Source organism: Ciona intestinalis, unplaced genomic scaffold (genome assembly GCF_000224145.3).
Source record: "Ciona intestinalis unplaced genomic scaffold, KH HT000099.2, whole genome shotgun sequence".
Classification (NCBI taxonomy): domain Eukaryota; kingdom Metazoa; phylum Chordata; class Ascidiacea; order Phlebobranchia; family Cionidae; genus Ciona; species Ciona intestinalis.
Window position 1 is genome coordinate 8167 of NW_004190421.2, and position 14780 is coordinate 22946.

Sequence of the window (14780 nt, forward strand, 5' to 3'; positions counted from 1 at the left end):
GCACATTCTATTCTATATGGGTGAGGTCCTACAGTGAGGCATGCCATGGGACCTGGATTTAGACCAGAGTTGGCCCATTACCCTAACATTGTATATGCACATTATATTCTATATGGGTGAGGTCCTACAGTGAGGCATGCCGTGGGACCTGGGATTTAGGCCAGAGTTGGCCCATTACCCCAACATTGTATATGCACATTCTATTCTATATGGGAAGATCCTACAGTGAAGCATGCCATGGGACCTGGGATTTAGACCAAGTTGGCCCATTACCCCACCATTGTATATGCACATTCTATTCTTAATGGGTGAGGTCCTACAGCGTGGCACGCCATGGGACCTCGGATTTAGACCAGAGTTGGCCCATTACCCCAACATTGTATATGCACATTCTATTCTTAATGGGTGAGGTCCTACAGCGTGGCACGCCATGGGACCTCGGATTTAGACCAGAGTTGGCCCATTACCCCAACATTGTATATGCACATTCTATTCTTAATGGGTGAGGTCCTACAGCGTGGCACGCCATGGGACCTCGGATTTAGACCAGAGTTGGCCCATTACCCCAACATTGTATATGCACATTCTATTCTTAATGGGTGAGGTCCTACAGCGTGGCACGCATCACAACTAACCTTAGACCAGACATTGGGTGAGCTTCGATTCCCGACTCCCATATTCGCATGTTGATTTAAATTGATCCCATTTCGTGACGTCAATCCAAGGCTCACTGTAGATCTGAATATTGTGTTTGTTTAAAATTCTGTTTGTTTTAAATTGTGTTTGTTTAAAATTGTGTTTGTTTTAAATTGTGTTTGTTTAAAATTGTGTTTGTTTTAAATTGTGTTTGTTTTAAATTGTGTTTGTTTAAAATTGTGTTTGTTTAAAATTCTGTTTGTTTTAAATTGTGTTTGTTTAAAATTGTGTTTGCTTTAAATTGTGTTTGTTTAAAATTGTGTTTGTTTAAAATTGTGTTTGTTTAAAATTGTGTTTGTTTAAAATTGTGTTTGTTTAAAATTGTGTTTGTTTTAAATTGTGTTTGTTTAAAATTATGTTTGTTTAAAATTGTGTTTGTTTTAAATTGTGTTTGTTCTAAATTAAGTTTGGTACGTTGTATTTTTCTGTTTTTTTTCAGAATTTTTACGTTTGACAATTCTTCTTGTTGTAAAGTGTGTTTGTTTTGTTTTAAATTGTGTTTGTTAAATACCTTCAACTTTATTTCCCAACGTACCCAGCAGTGTTGCACAACGCAAACCACTCACCTTCTGACACAGTTGATCGCAAGTCTTGGAAACAGCCCTTGAGCAGCACTGAACCTCTCTCAAGAACACGCCCCCTGTACCGCCATCTAGCGGCTTGCTATCATGCATGAAACATTTCCACATCGGTTCGTGCGGCATCACAGGCCCACATGCAACGTCAAGCTTATCCGCCATCACTTGGTCGCTTGTCTCCGTGCGTAAGATGTGACGACACGACGCCTTACATCCTGGTTTTGTCGCGCGGTCGCAACAATGCATGCCTGTGACGTCATAGACGACAAAACGCGGTTAGAAAATACTGAAAGTAAAAAAACTATGCAGGCAATTGATCCGGCACAGTCACTATGGGTTGTCTAAATCGTAAGCCATCCAAAAAACAATCAACGAAACTTACATACGCTGTAACATGTAAGCTGGCACAAGGTGTATGAAACAGAACACCATAACGACTATCGTTACCCCGCCATGCGAGTATAAATAAGTTACATACGTGGTTACTGGTAAGCGAGCACGAGGTGTATGAAACAGAACACACGTGTTATAACGACTATCGTTGCCCCGCCATGCGAGGATAAATAAGTTACATACGCTGTAACATGTAAGCTGGCACGAGGTGTATGAAACAGAACACCCGTGTTATAACGACTATCGTTGCCCCGCCATGCGAGGATAAATAAGTTACATACGTTTATCCCGATTAATTAAACTTACTTTCGTTGGAATTCTTCCGAAGTTCGATCGTAAAATTACGTAAACAAGAACCCATTGTTACGCCACATCGTGACGCCAATTGTGCTACGTCATCAGTAGTTGGACCTGACTCAGCACGGAATGCGTCATCACATTGATGACGACATAAGCTGCTCGCGTTGCTACGACGACCACAGCACCTAGTGGAGAAAATGTTTAATTTTATAAACTTAAGACGCCACCTAACGGTTTGGTTCAGTTAATCTTAACCACCACTAGATGTCATAAGTAACACGTGATGTCAAAACATATTTTGTTTAAAGTCAAACCTAACCAACTGGTTGCCACGTTAATGCGGCTGTACAAAGTATCCGGAATCCGTCCGTTTTGTCTGCTTTGTCCGGATTTCGCTGCCGCATGCGGAACTCGGTAATGGGTTTGTATACTTCTTCGCAGGCGAATTCGCACGCCGGATACTGTGTACAGCCACCTTAAGGCCGAATATGTTGCATTTATTCATAACTTAAATAATCGAAACGCAGATCAAGGCTTGGGTTTTCAATGCCTGCATTGAAATAAACCTTTTCGGCTCCGGTATTAAAAAACTTGAAATTAACTTTTTGTTAACCAATAGTCTGTCAATACGAAACGCCAATGAAAAATTGCTAAATGCTAAAAAAAATACTCAAAACGTCGATACAACATGCTTGGTAAAGCAAGGGTAAAGTAATAACTCACTGTTGTCTGCTTAGTTGTTTGAATATACAAGCGTCAAGCCCCTTCTCGTTACTTCGGCAGTGACTTGTGATGTCAGCTTTGGAACGGGCCTGTGACGTCATAATAGTTAATTAAACTTTTAGAATACTCAGTTTATTAGAATAATTTAGAATACCTATTTTTTAATAAGTAAATAAACCAATTTCGCAACGTCATCAGTTACATACAACGTGGTAAGCTTGCATTTGGATGTGACGTATTTATCTCTTCGAACGCGATAGCGAAGAAATTTATTAAAACAACGAAGAGAAGATAATTAGCAACAAAACGACCGTAGTTATAACATGCTACCACTCAAATAAAAAAAAGTTAAAACTATTTCAATAATGTCACATAAAAACTTGGCTGCTAAATCCAGTGATTTATTTAAAGTTTTTAATCGAAGCGAAAATAAATTAAACGTGTAAGCGTGTCATGTTACATCCCCAACATAGTGGTCGCTCTTATGTTATCCGCAAACTGCAATAAATATGTTTGAGTTGTTTAAAATACATTTTGATTTCCGTTGAAACTGGGAGCGGAATTTACGGAATTAAACGCGGATTCCCAAAACAGGAAGAGTCGTAACTTTATCTTCCACGCAGTTGTCACCAAGGTTTAATTAAACGAATGTCAGTTGACACTAAAGAAGTATCTACACCCAGCGTTGTTCAGCGCAGGACAGCGTAGATATTTCTTTGTTTGTTCTTTTAAGCGGCGTTTACACTACAGCGTAGCTCGCCTCGGTGTAAAAGAACAAACAAAGAAATATCTACACCCAGCGTTGTTCAGCGCAGGCCAGCGTAGATATTTTTTGTTTGTTCTTTTAAGCGGCGTTTACACTACAGCGTAGCTCGCCCCGGTGTAAAAGGAACAAACAAAGAAATATCGACACCAAACAGCACACGGTAACTACAAAGCATTAACAACGTATATTCCTTACACGGGTGACGTCAATGAGGCGTAACGACACACAGTGGCGATTGTGACGTCATATTGCCATACATGAAAATGCACTATAACAATATACCCAATTGCCAACAGCGAAAACGACTCATTAAATATTTAATTTTTTTATGAAAATGATTCTTTTTATAAAAAATGTGAATACACGTTTTAAACCTTTGTTAAACAAATTGTTTAAGCAGTTATTGTTAAAAATATTTTTATATTTTTTTAGGATTTATATAAAATATCGAACGATTAATTCCCACCGTACCCAGGGTGCCCCCACCCCCAACAACCCCCATGGTAATAATACGGCTGGGAACTTTAGGTAGGGATGCAACCCGGCACCATGACTCCTCGATCCCGTGTTTACGAACAATGACTATTGTGACGTGATACGTCTATTGTTGACGTCACAAATGTTTAATAATGAATCAAGGTCACGACTTTTTAGATCAAAATTCGATTCGGAAATTTTATTTTAAACAGTTCGCAAGATTTTTTTACGAAATAAACGAATTTTAAAGATTTCTGAAATTCAAGTGTTTCGCATTTAACAAACATTATTATGACCAAATATGACGTTACAATTTGTTATTATGACGTAACAACGAGCACGTGTGTTGCGCGACAAAGCGTGGCAATGTTTTACATGCATGAATGCACATGACGTCGCTTCTTTAATTTTAAATTAAAAATGGCGGATCACTATTGTGACGTCATCAAAAATCAAACGATTTTTGTTTCCTAATTTTCTAATCGTGATTTTAACAATTTATAACGCTCTTTTAGAGTCGTGAGGATACGGTTTTCTAATTCTTCATATATTCTTTGTTTACTATACGAAATGGAACGATAAATATATAATTTATTAAAAAATTAAAACGTTTTAGTTTTAGCGTTTTATAAAATAGTAAACCCGAATAGTTAAACATTTATATCGATATCAGGAATCGCTATAACTGTAGCAACATCGGGTGTTGTGTGACCGTTTACTTCAATTGCTCGTTTGAAAAATCGCTGATTTTATCGACAATTTCCCAACCGGGCCAAATTTGAAATGACTCCATTAAATAAACAGATAAGGGGACAATCAAAACACCCAATTTTAAACCAATTTCGAAACTTTTGATATCTTTAAATTTTCGACGAATTTGAAAATTGGCGTTTGTGTTGGTGTGTGTGACGTTACAGAGTATTATGTGACGTCATGAATTGTATGCCTAATTCAAAAAGCGCTGTTTCAAAATAACAATATATTGTTATTTAGGAAAAATGGTTTATTCACTTTTATCATCCCATTTGGAATACTAGTAAACAAAGAATTTTTACCGAAATAATAACCGTATTTTTACGACACTAAAACAGCGTTGTTAATTGTTGAAAACACGATCAGGAAATATGATTATCTGTTATCTTAACCCACAGTGCTATAAATATAAACATATGCGGGTGACATTACTTTAAATTATGACGTCTCAACGAAAGTTTTAAAAAACTGTTTTACTAAAACAATAAAAAATACGAAAAAAATCGGAATTTATCGGACCGCTTCGGAAAAGTTCGGATTCTGCGGCAACGAGAGACTCTTCCACTGTCATCCGCCTTTTTCTGAGTTTTTCACCCCTAACGTTGGGGTGTCGGATGACTCAGTCGTCGCGTGACCCCGGGGTTAATGACGTCACGGTAGATATGCAGCTTATGGGTTAAGTTGCATAAGCATGTTTGCTTGAAGGGGTAAATAGCAAAACTTACCACGAATGGGCACGTAAACAAATAATGCAATAAATGGGCACGAATGTCTAAAGTGGGATATTAAATATATATATTTAATAGTTTTAACAACAAAATGTTTAAATTTGTGCTTCATTTAATATATTTAAAGATTTTTTGTTTGTAGGGATATTTTCTACATTTTTTAACTTCTGTTTTTTTGTCAATTTTTCGTAAAGTTTCGTAATTTTTTTTCAATTTTTTAAAACTTCGTTACTTTCGAGGCAAGCACTCAGCAATTGGTTGTTATTCAAATATTCGCTTCAATACCAACACATGTGGAGCCTACACACACAACTGTACTATATGGAGTGGCTAATGTTGATATACCTTAACCTCACAACGGTTCAAACTGACACTTCAAGAAAACGGTATGACGTAGCAGTGTTGCCCAAGAAAAATCAGTGTTGCCGTAATTTAAAAAAATTGAAAATAAATATCTTTTAAAAAGTGAGTTCAGACAAAATAATTTAAATGAAACTATTCGAACTTTTTGTGCTGTTTAAATTATTTTTTCTCTTCGTAAGCAAGCCTGCAACTAGTTCAAAACTACAGCTTCTTACCTAATTGTTTGTACGGTAAAATAAATCGTTTTACTTTTTTAACTGTTTAATTTTTTTCCAATATTTTTTTAAGTTTTGTAAATAGCTCCCGAAACTACGCTCTGTTCCCGCGAGGATAAGTGTCGCATATTTGGCGGCGATCCAAACCACGTCTTGCAACGCAGGACAAACTACTTGGGAACTTTGAGTATTAGTGATCGGTTTACTGAAGCTATTATCCTCAAACGTGAGTGAGACAATTATAAAACAAAGTTTAAAATATGTTCAACAACCATCATCATTGCCCCGCCATGCGAGGATAAATAAGTTACATACGTGGTAACTTGTAAGCGGTCACGAGGTGTATGAAGCAGAACACCCGCGTTATAACGACTGTTGTTGCCCCGTCATGCGAGGATAAATAAGTTACATACGTTGTAACTCGTAAGCATGAGGTGTATGAAGCAGAACACCCGCGTTATAACGACTGTCGTTGCCCCGTCATGCGAGGATAAATAAGTTACATACGTTGTAACTCGTAAGCATGAGGTGTATGAAGCAGAACACCCGCGTTATAACGACTGTCGTTGCCCCGTCATGCGAGGATAAATAAGTTACATACGTTGTAACTCGTAAGCATGAGGTGTATGAAGCAGAACACCCGCGTTATAACGACTGTTGTTGCCCCGCCATGCGAGGATAAATAAGTTACATACGTGGTAACTTGTAAGCGAGCACGAGGTGCATATGAAACTGAACACCCGTGTTATAACGACTGTCGTTGCCCCGCCATGCGAGGATAAATAAGTTACATATGTGGTAACTTGTAAGCTGGAACGAGGTGTATGAAACGAGGTGTATGAAAATTCATTATTCAAGGAATTTTCAAAAAATACCAAGACGAGCAAAAAACGAGGGGATTCCCCTGTTCTAGGAACCAAATTATTATTTTTACGTTTTCAAATTAAACCACCGTGTATGGGACTCGAACCCCTGGTTAACTATACGTCACATAACTTTATAAAGACCACTATGACGTAATAAAACTAACATGAAACTTTGTGGACAAAGTCGTAAAAAATGCGGACACGCGTCATTCAGACACCGGGTAAAGTCGTAAAATCGACGGAGAATCAACAGCGTAAAGGCCGCGGAAATGTCGGAAATCTCCGATGTAAATATTATTCGACCTACTTCGTTGTAAAGATATACGAGCTACGATTAAAACGACGTTTTGACATTTCGTTGATTTCCCAGACAATGTTACTTGTTACGTCACAATTGCATATTGTCGCTTTTTTTAAGTTTTTTGTTACGTATTCTTAAACATAAATATAGATAATATAACCCAAAGTGAACAAAGTAAAGTATTGACGTTAAAAGCTGTGGTAGGATGGGGTAAGATGAGACATAATTTCATGTTCCACTATTGTCTCAATAAACCAAGGATGTTTTTACAAATATACAACTCGCGACTGTAAACAGCGTTGTTAATTGATTGGGAAAGATGGGATTTTATGTGCTAACGGTATCCCATCTTACCCCAACCTACTATAAAGAATATATTAACGTATAGGAACATATAATGACGTCACACAGCATATAATAACGTCACACAATACATGATGACGTCACAGAATATATAATGACGTCACACAATATATAATGACGTCACACACCTGTAAGCAAGCACTCCTGCACTCATCAGTTGTCGAATATTCGCAACATTTTCTTCCAACCCAAACTCCCTCGGTTTCTGGAAATGAAACATTTATTTAAATTAATTTCAAACAACAACCATGGTATAACTCCAACTAATTCAAAGATTAAATTATTTTTTCATAATATTCAACAAAATTCGTGGTTTCAAATATTTTCAAAGAGAAATCTTTCAATGTTCGAAATTTTCATTTTTTAAACGTTTTCGCACGAATTTGTTTTTTTTGCGCGATGTTTATTGTTGTTTGATCGTTACGTCATAGTGGTTGTTATTGTTGTCACAAACAATGTAAAAGCGATCGCTACGATTTTTGTTTGCTTATTTTATTCTAAACAAAGTGTCATACTTGAATTAGAATTGTTTTCCTAACAAATAAACAAACAATCGGCATTATGACGTCATAATAAACTCATGGGAACCGCTGAAAATAGAAACAATATAAAATTAGCAAACAACCTATACAACATAGTAATTAGGGGTAAGATGGGATTTCTGGTCGTGTTTTAACAATTAACGACGCTCTTTTTAGATACGTGAGGCTCTGGTTGGATAATTCTGTAAATATCCGTTTGTTGCCACCAAATGGGACGATAAAATTGAATAAAAACATGAACCATCTTACCCCAACCTATTACAATTTAATATTGTGAAAGGCAAACGTTGAAGTATCACGCGGGGGGTGGGGTAAAGATTTGGAATCGGAAGGCGGCCCTTCGACTCTCTTGTTTGTCATGCGTGAAATTCTTTATGTCGTAACAAGACACACTGTGAGCTCACAATCCCACGACATGAATTAGCATTGTGACGTAATAAAGAAACAGCGGGGTATATTGTAAGGGCCTTAACTTTTATTTCTATTAAAAGTTTAACAATAAATATTTAAACATAAATGGCTGTTTGTCTGCTAGGTGTAGCGACCATGCTTATTTTCTTCCAATAAATGTAAATATAGTAGGATGGGGGAAGATGGGACACCTTTTCACTCAATTTCCCCCCCGCAGCACTATATATTATTTAAGTTAAGCGAGTTTTAACAACTTCTGTATCGTCGCTATATGCTGACTGACTTTCCGTTATTTTTCAATTCCTAAATCTTCACGACCGTAAACGAAGAGTCAAAAAGTTATAAAATAAAAACAAAGTGATAATTCATATGTTTTAACTTTGGTGTAAAATACAACTAATAGTTACCGGTTATGACGTAGATTATGACGTAGAACAATAGTCTGTATGACGTCACATTAGCAACCATAGCACACGGTATGCATCTAACGTATTGGGGTTGTATATAAACTAACTATGTCCTTTGGGAATGAACATAAACAAAGTAAAGGTTAGGCTACCGATCTTACAGTGTTGCCGGGCAATAAATTAATTAGTACAGAAACCGAGGTGAGCACTGCAACTGGGAATCTAAGGTTTTTGATTCGGAAACACTGCTGGATAGGCATCACTGGCTAAATACCTCGGGAGACCTTATGGAAGTTGCTTCCAAACTGTAGCTAAGGGTCCACGTTTATAACACAGCTGTCTCTAATGTTTAAAATAACTATATTTACATTCGTGTTTGGAATATAAACAAATTAAAGATTTCTTTGTTTGTTCTTTTTACACCGAGGCGAGCTACACTGTAGTGTAAACGCCGCTTAAAAGAACAAACAAAGAAATATCTACGCTGACCTGCGGTGTACCAGCTACCTATAACCTGACAGACATCTAAGTTGTAGCGATCATCAATTGACCAATCGCTCTTAACTTCAAACGCTACGCTGTCGTCGCTGGTCCCTCTCATTGTTACGTCATAATCAAATCACTGTCACCAGTTAAACAGTTAACTACATCACTGCTACAATGCTACATAGTATTTTACACAGCAGCAAAACCACTACTATATGCACTGCTTTAATGTGGAGCAACAACAGATTTATATCAAAATTAATGAACCTCGTGGCCGCCAAAGCCGGACACATATGTTATATGTATGCTAATCTCAACCAATGCTGCAGATGTGCGTGCCAACGTAACAATGCCCTGATTAATTACTCATAAATACTTTTCAAATGAAATAATGGCTATTATGACGTCACGCAAGACTGAATGCTACTGCTGAAACAGCTTTACAGTGAAATCGAAGCGAAACTTTTTCTTTTCACGACTTGACGCCTAAATTACCTAATTTCCCGGCTGCACTAACAAATGTTCGCAGTTAATTTTCGCACTTTAAACGAACTACCGCACAAACATTGCCTCTCAACCAAACAACATGTCACCGTTCACAAACATAGTACAGACTGACTGGCGGGCTGTACAGTTAATCCAGGTTTAACTGAAAGCTTCGATCCCTGAGGACCTTCGGTACCGTTGTTTAGTTTACACCCGCATGTTTATAGCACTGCCTGTACCCACATATTCATACACGTATAAACTCCGCGTATTTCGCGACCGACCGCGCAGGTGCGACTAGCTTCTGTGTTGTCATAATGATCGAATTGTGACGCGTTGAAAACACAATCGCGCCAATTGAAAGGCGCTAAAAAAGCGTTTTCGCGATTCTAAATTTGATTTCGAATTTCTCACCAGCGAGTTTTGCACATTCTGTGCCACCGTATTGTGACGTCACAGATACAACACAAACAACATTGAAGCACTGGCGCCGGATATAAGGTGTCCTAGCCATTGTTACGTCACAATGATAAAACACGCCATAACACAGGTGATAAACCGTGCTTTGTTCGCGAAGAAAAATAATTTGTTTTTGTTCCTTTTGTTCTGAAGCTCATTGTTTGGAAGTGCGGCTCGGCAGCGAGCATATAGAGAAAACGTGGCGTTTTATTTCCGGCGGAAATTTATGGAAATAATAGAAACATAGACGTTGAATGCAATTTAACTTATTTATCCTCGCATGGTGGGGCAATGACAATCGTTATAACACGGGTGTTCTGTTTCATACACCTCATACCCGCTTACGAGTTACCACGTATGTAACTTATTTATCCTCGCATGGTGGGGCAATGACAGTCGTTATAATACGTGTGTTCTGTTTCATACACCTCGTGCCGGCTTACAAGTTACCACGTATGTAACTTATTTATCCTTGCATGGCGGGGCAACGACAGTCGTTATAACACGGGTGTTCTGTTTTATACACCTCGTGTCCGCTTACAAGTTACCACGTATGTAACTTATTTGTCCTCGCATGGCGGGGCAACGCCAGTCGTTATAACACAGGTGTTCTGTTTTATACACCTCGTGTCCGCTTAGGAGTTACCACGTATGTAACTTATTTATCCTTGCATGGCGGGGCAACGACAGTCGTTATAACACGGGTGTTCTGTTTCATACACCTCGTGCCCGCTTACAATTAAGTTACCACGTATGTAACTTTGTAGGTTGGAAAATTGGAAAAAAATTGTTTGATCCGGAAACACTGGTAAAATATTGGCGGGCAACACCTCCGAACGGAATTAAAGTTTGACATGAGCGGAGATGACGTCAAATCCGGTATGAGACGTCACAATAGTGTTTGTGAGGTAACAATGCAAGCGAGCCATTAGCGTTTAAGTTGTCTATGGTCGGTTAAATATGAAAAGGGTCCCACACCTCGTACAGTGGGTCCCATTCACAAATACATACAACGTGTGTGAGGCGTTCAGTAGCGGCGGGCGGAACAATACGGAACCCGATTTTAATCTTCGCGGATGAATATGTTATGCCGTTACAACATTAAAGATCGTGGAGTAAGAATGCAGATTTAGTGTTTTGAAAAATATGGATAGAATATACCTATGTAGGTGGCCAAAACTCAATACCCGCGGTCGAGGTGTTGGGGCTATTGCAGTGGGTAAGTATATAGGAACTTTATCTGCTAAAACTTAACTTACGGTTACATTTATACAAATACAAAATATATGTTCCTTAAGCGAGCCTTGAACCTCCACCCTTCTACAACATTGCACAGCGCATCCGCCACCTGCGCAAACGGATAACGCGTATAACGGAAACGATTGACGCATCGCGCTAACGAGTATTAATAAAACTGAACAATAGATTGAAACAGGTGTATTAATCGACCAGGTGTTCGTAATAATGGGAGATTATGACGTAACACATAGGTTTATACGTAACAATACAATCTTTCAATAACAAAAACACCTAACATGGACATCAACTTTGTAGCTGTAGTTTTGATGAAAGACATTCTATTGTATATGAGAGGTCCTACAGTAAGATACGCCATGGGACCTGGGATTTAGACCAGAGTTTACCAATTGCCTTATATTTTCTATTCTACCAAAACAGAGTAAACGCATTCACAAATAGACAAACGAAATTGGTTAAAACAGAAACTAATTTTGCCCTGCCTCTAAATTCGTATATACTTCTCTAAACACCAACTAAAAATCTGTAAAATAAAATCCGCTAGGTGGTAATCATGAGCATTTCTTTCAAAAAATGGTAAACTATCATAAAAAATCTACGCTGACCTGCGCTGAACAACGCTGGGTGTAGATATTTCTTTGTTTGTTCTTTTTACATCGAGACGAGCTACGCTGTAGTGTAAACGCCGCTTAAAAGAACAAACAAAGAAATTCTACGCTGTCCTGCGTTGAACAACGCTGGGTGTAGATATTCTTTGTTTGTTCATTTTACACCGAAGCAAGCTACGCTGTAGTGTAAACGCCGCTTAAAAGAACAAACAAAGAAATATCTACGCTGACCTGCGCTAAACAACGCTAGGTGTAGATATTCTTTGTTTGTTCTTTTTACACCGAAGCAAGCTACGCTGTAGTGTAAACGCCGCTTAAAAGAACAAACAAAGAAATATCTACGCTGACCTGCGCTGAACAACGCTGGGTGTAGATATTTCTTTGTTTGTTCTTTTTACACTTGCACTAACAACACAACACCTTAACACCTCACTACTGCGTCATACACGCTAAGTTGAATTATGACAAAATAATAAAAGTTTTCGCCAATTTTTGAGCTTGCCTTCATTCATGGCAACTGGCGCGTAATAATGGTCGCCCATACAACATCAAACGGTGTGTAAATAAACAAAACTACTCCAAGGAACCCAGAGGTTTCGTGACGTCATCGCGTGACGTCACCCAAGGCCAACCAATTAACGATAGCGATCTTTAGGTTTAACATCCACGCATTATGACTGACGATCATTTCAACATTTTTTACCCATAGCGTGTTTTAACGACTGTCGTTTTGCTGCTAATTTCCTTCTTTTCGTTGTTTTAATTGATTTGATCTTCGCAATCGTATTCGAAAAGATAAAAAAACTGTGTTATCTACGTTTGGTTGTCGCGTCATAATAAACAATGACGTAACAATGAGACGACTGGTAGGTGGTGACGTCATTATACGGTTAAGACGTTGGGGGGTAACTGGGTTCAAGTCGCAGTGTTGGCGCTTTTATTCAAGCTTTTTTCGAACGATATGAACATAGTAGTAATAGTTTAAAATATATTGTTCGATAATTATGTTTTCTCGTCTTTTAAGTTATTTGACATACCACGTTTGTGTGTTTAAAAGCATTATGTACAACGTTCTAGTCGATTACATATGGATAATAGCCTAATTCGAGGCAAAGCAAAAAAAATGGAGTTTAGACCAGAGTTGACCTATTACCGCAAACAGCCAGGTTGCTAAAGCGTGGACCCCACCAAATGTTAAACCATCTTAAACTTTTCCCATATGTTAGGTTGAGTTATCTACATAACAACGTACAAGGAAAAACAAGTTTACCAATTCCAACGAAATAAGGTCAAACTTTTCACCGAAATCCCCAAAATAAATAAACACATTAACGTTTCAGACACTTAAACTTGATCTAACCCTGATTAGCTGTTACGTCATTTTTAGGGATTATGACGTCATTATAGCACACGTCAAACGTCGGAGTAACTATGTCATGATATCACTTTATTTGCTCCTTTTTTATACGAATGCGAAATACGCTGTGGTGCAAAAGAATAATTTTAAAAGAATGAATAATTTTCAGATACACAGAGTTCAAATATTTATTGCTCCGCAGCACCGTCTAACGGCTGATAACATTTCGCTCCAACGCAGCTACTTTGACCCAGCATGTCAAAATAAGCATCCATTATTTATAAAATTAAGCGTTTATTAACTAAAAAATCGCTATATTTACTATATCAATTTAAAAACCTTTTTATGTTTTAATTTTTAAAAAAATTTTTTAAGCAAATTGAAAGTATCATATTTTCCTTTTTGAGTTTTAAATTATTATTACGTAATCAAATGAAATTATTAGAAAACAAATATATTTTATGACTTCTACCCTGCTGTAAAAGTGTTTTATTTTCGAACCCTGTGTTGGGTGGGGGCAACGGAAAGTCAGTTCCTGTGGTTTGGTGGTTTGGGTGGCGGCTTCTACACCGGAAAACACGATGTGTTTAGATCGATTTATATTTAACTTCTAATTGTTATTGAGGGTACGTGTGTGTCTGGTGTATATGAAGACACCCATGTTATAACTCTACAGTGAGCATGAGGTGTATGAATACACCATGTGTGCCTGGTGTATAAGAAGACACCCATGTTATAACTTGACAGCGAACATGAGGTGTATGAATACACCATGTGTGTCTGGTGTATAAGAAGACACCCATGTTATAACTCGACAGTGAGCATGAGGTGTATGAATACACCATGTGTGTCTGGTGTATAAGAAGACACCCATGTTATAACTTGACAGCGAACATGAGGTGTATGAATACACCATGTGTGTCTGGTGTATAAGAAGACACCCATGTTATAACTTGACAGTGAGCATGAGGTGTATGAATACACCATGTGTGTCTGGTGTATAAGAAGACACCCATGTTACAACTCGACAGCGAGCATGAGGTGTATAAATACACCATGTGTGTCTGGTGTATAAGAAGACACCCATGTTATAACTCGACAGTGAGCATGAGGTGTATGAATACACCATGTGTGTCTGGTGTATAAGAAGACACCCATGTTACAACTCGACAGCGAGCATGAGGTGTATAAATACACCATGTGTGTCTGGTGTATAAGAAGACACCCATGTTACAACTCGACAGC

At 38.0% G+C, this 14780-nt stretch overlaps 1 protein-coding gene across 1 annotated transcript in view; it reads right to left on the minus strand.

Annotated features, from left to right (window-relative positions):
• LOC100179845 (reversion-inducing cysteine-rich protein with Kazal motifs) overlaps nt 1-14780 on the minus strand; it is a 25663-nt gene that overhangs the window by 4779 nt on the left and 6104 nt on the right. Inside the window, exons 5-9 of the mRNA XM_026838611.1 lie at nt 7651-7727; nt 2691-2779; nt 1974-2152; nt 1263-1522; nt 636-670 (exon numbers count right to left, since the gene is read on the minus strand). Coding sequence (XP_026694412.1) covers nt 636-670; nt 1263-1522; nt 1974-2152; nt 2691-2779; nt 7651-7727 — 640 coding nt within the window. The remainder of the gene's footprint in view (nt 1-635; nt 671-1262; nt 1523-1973; nt 2153-2690; nt 2780-7650; nt 7728-14780) is intronic.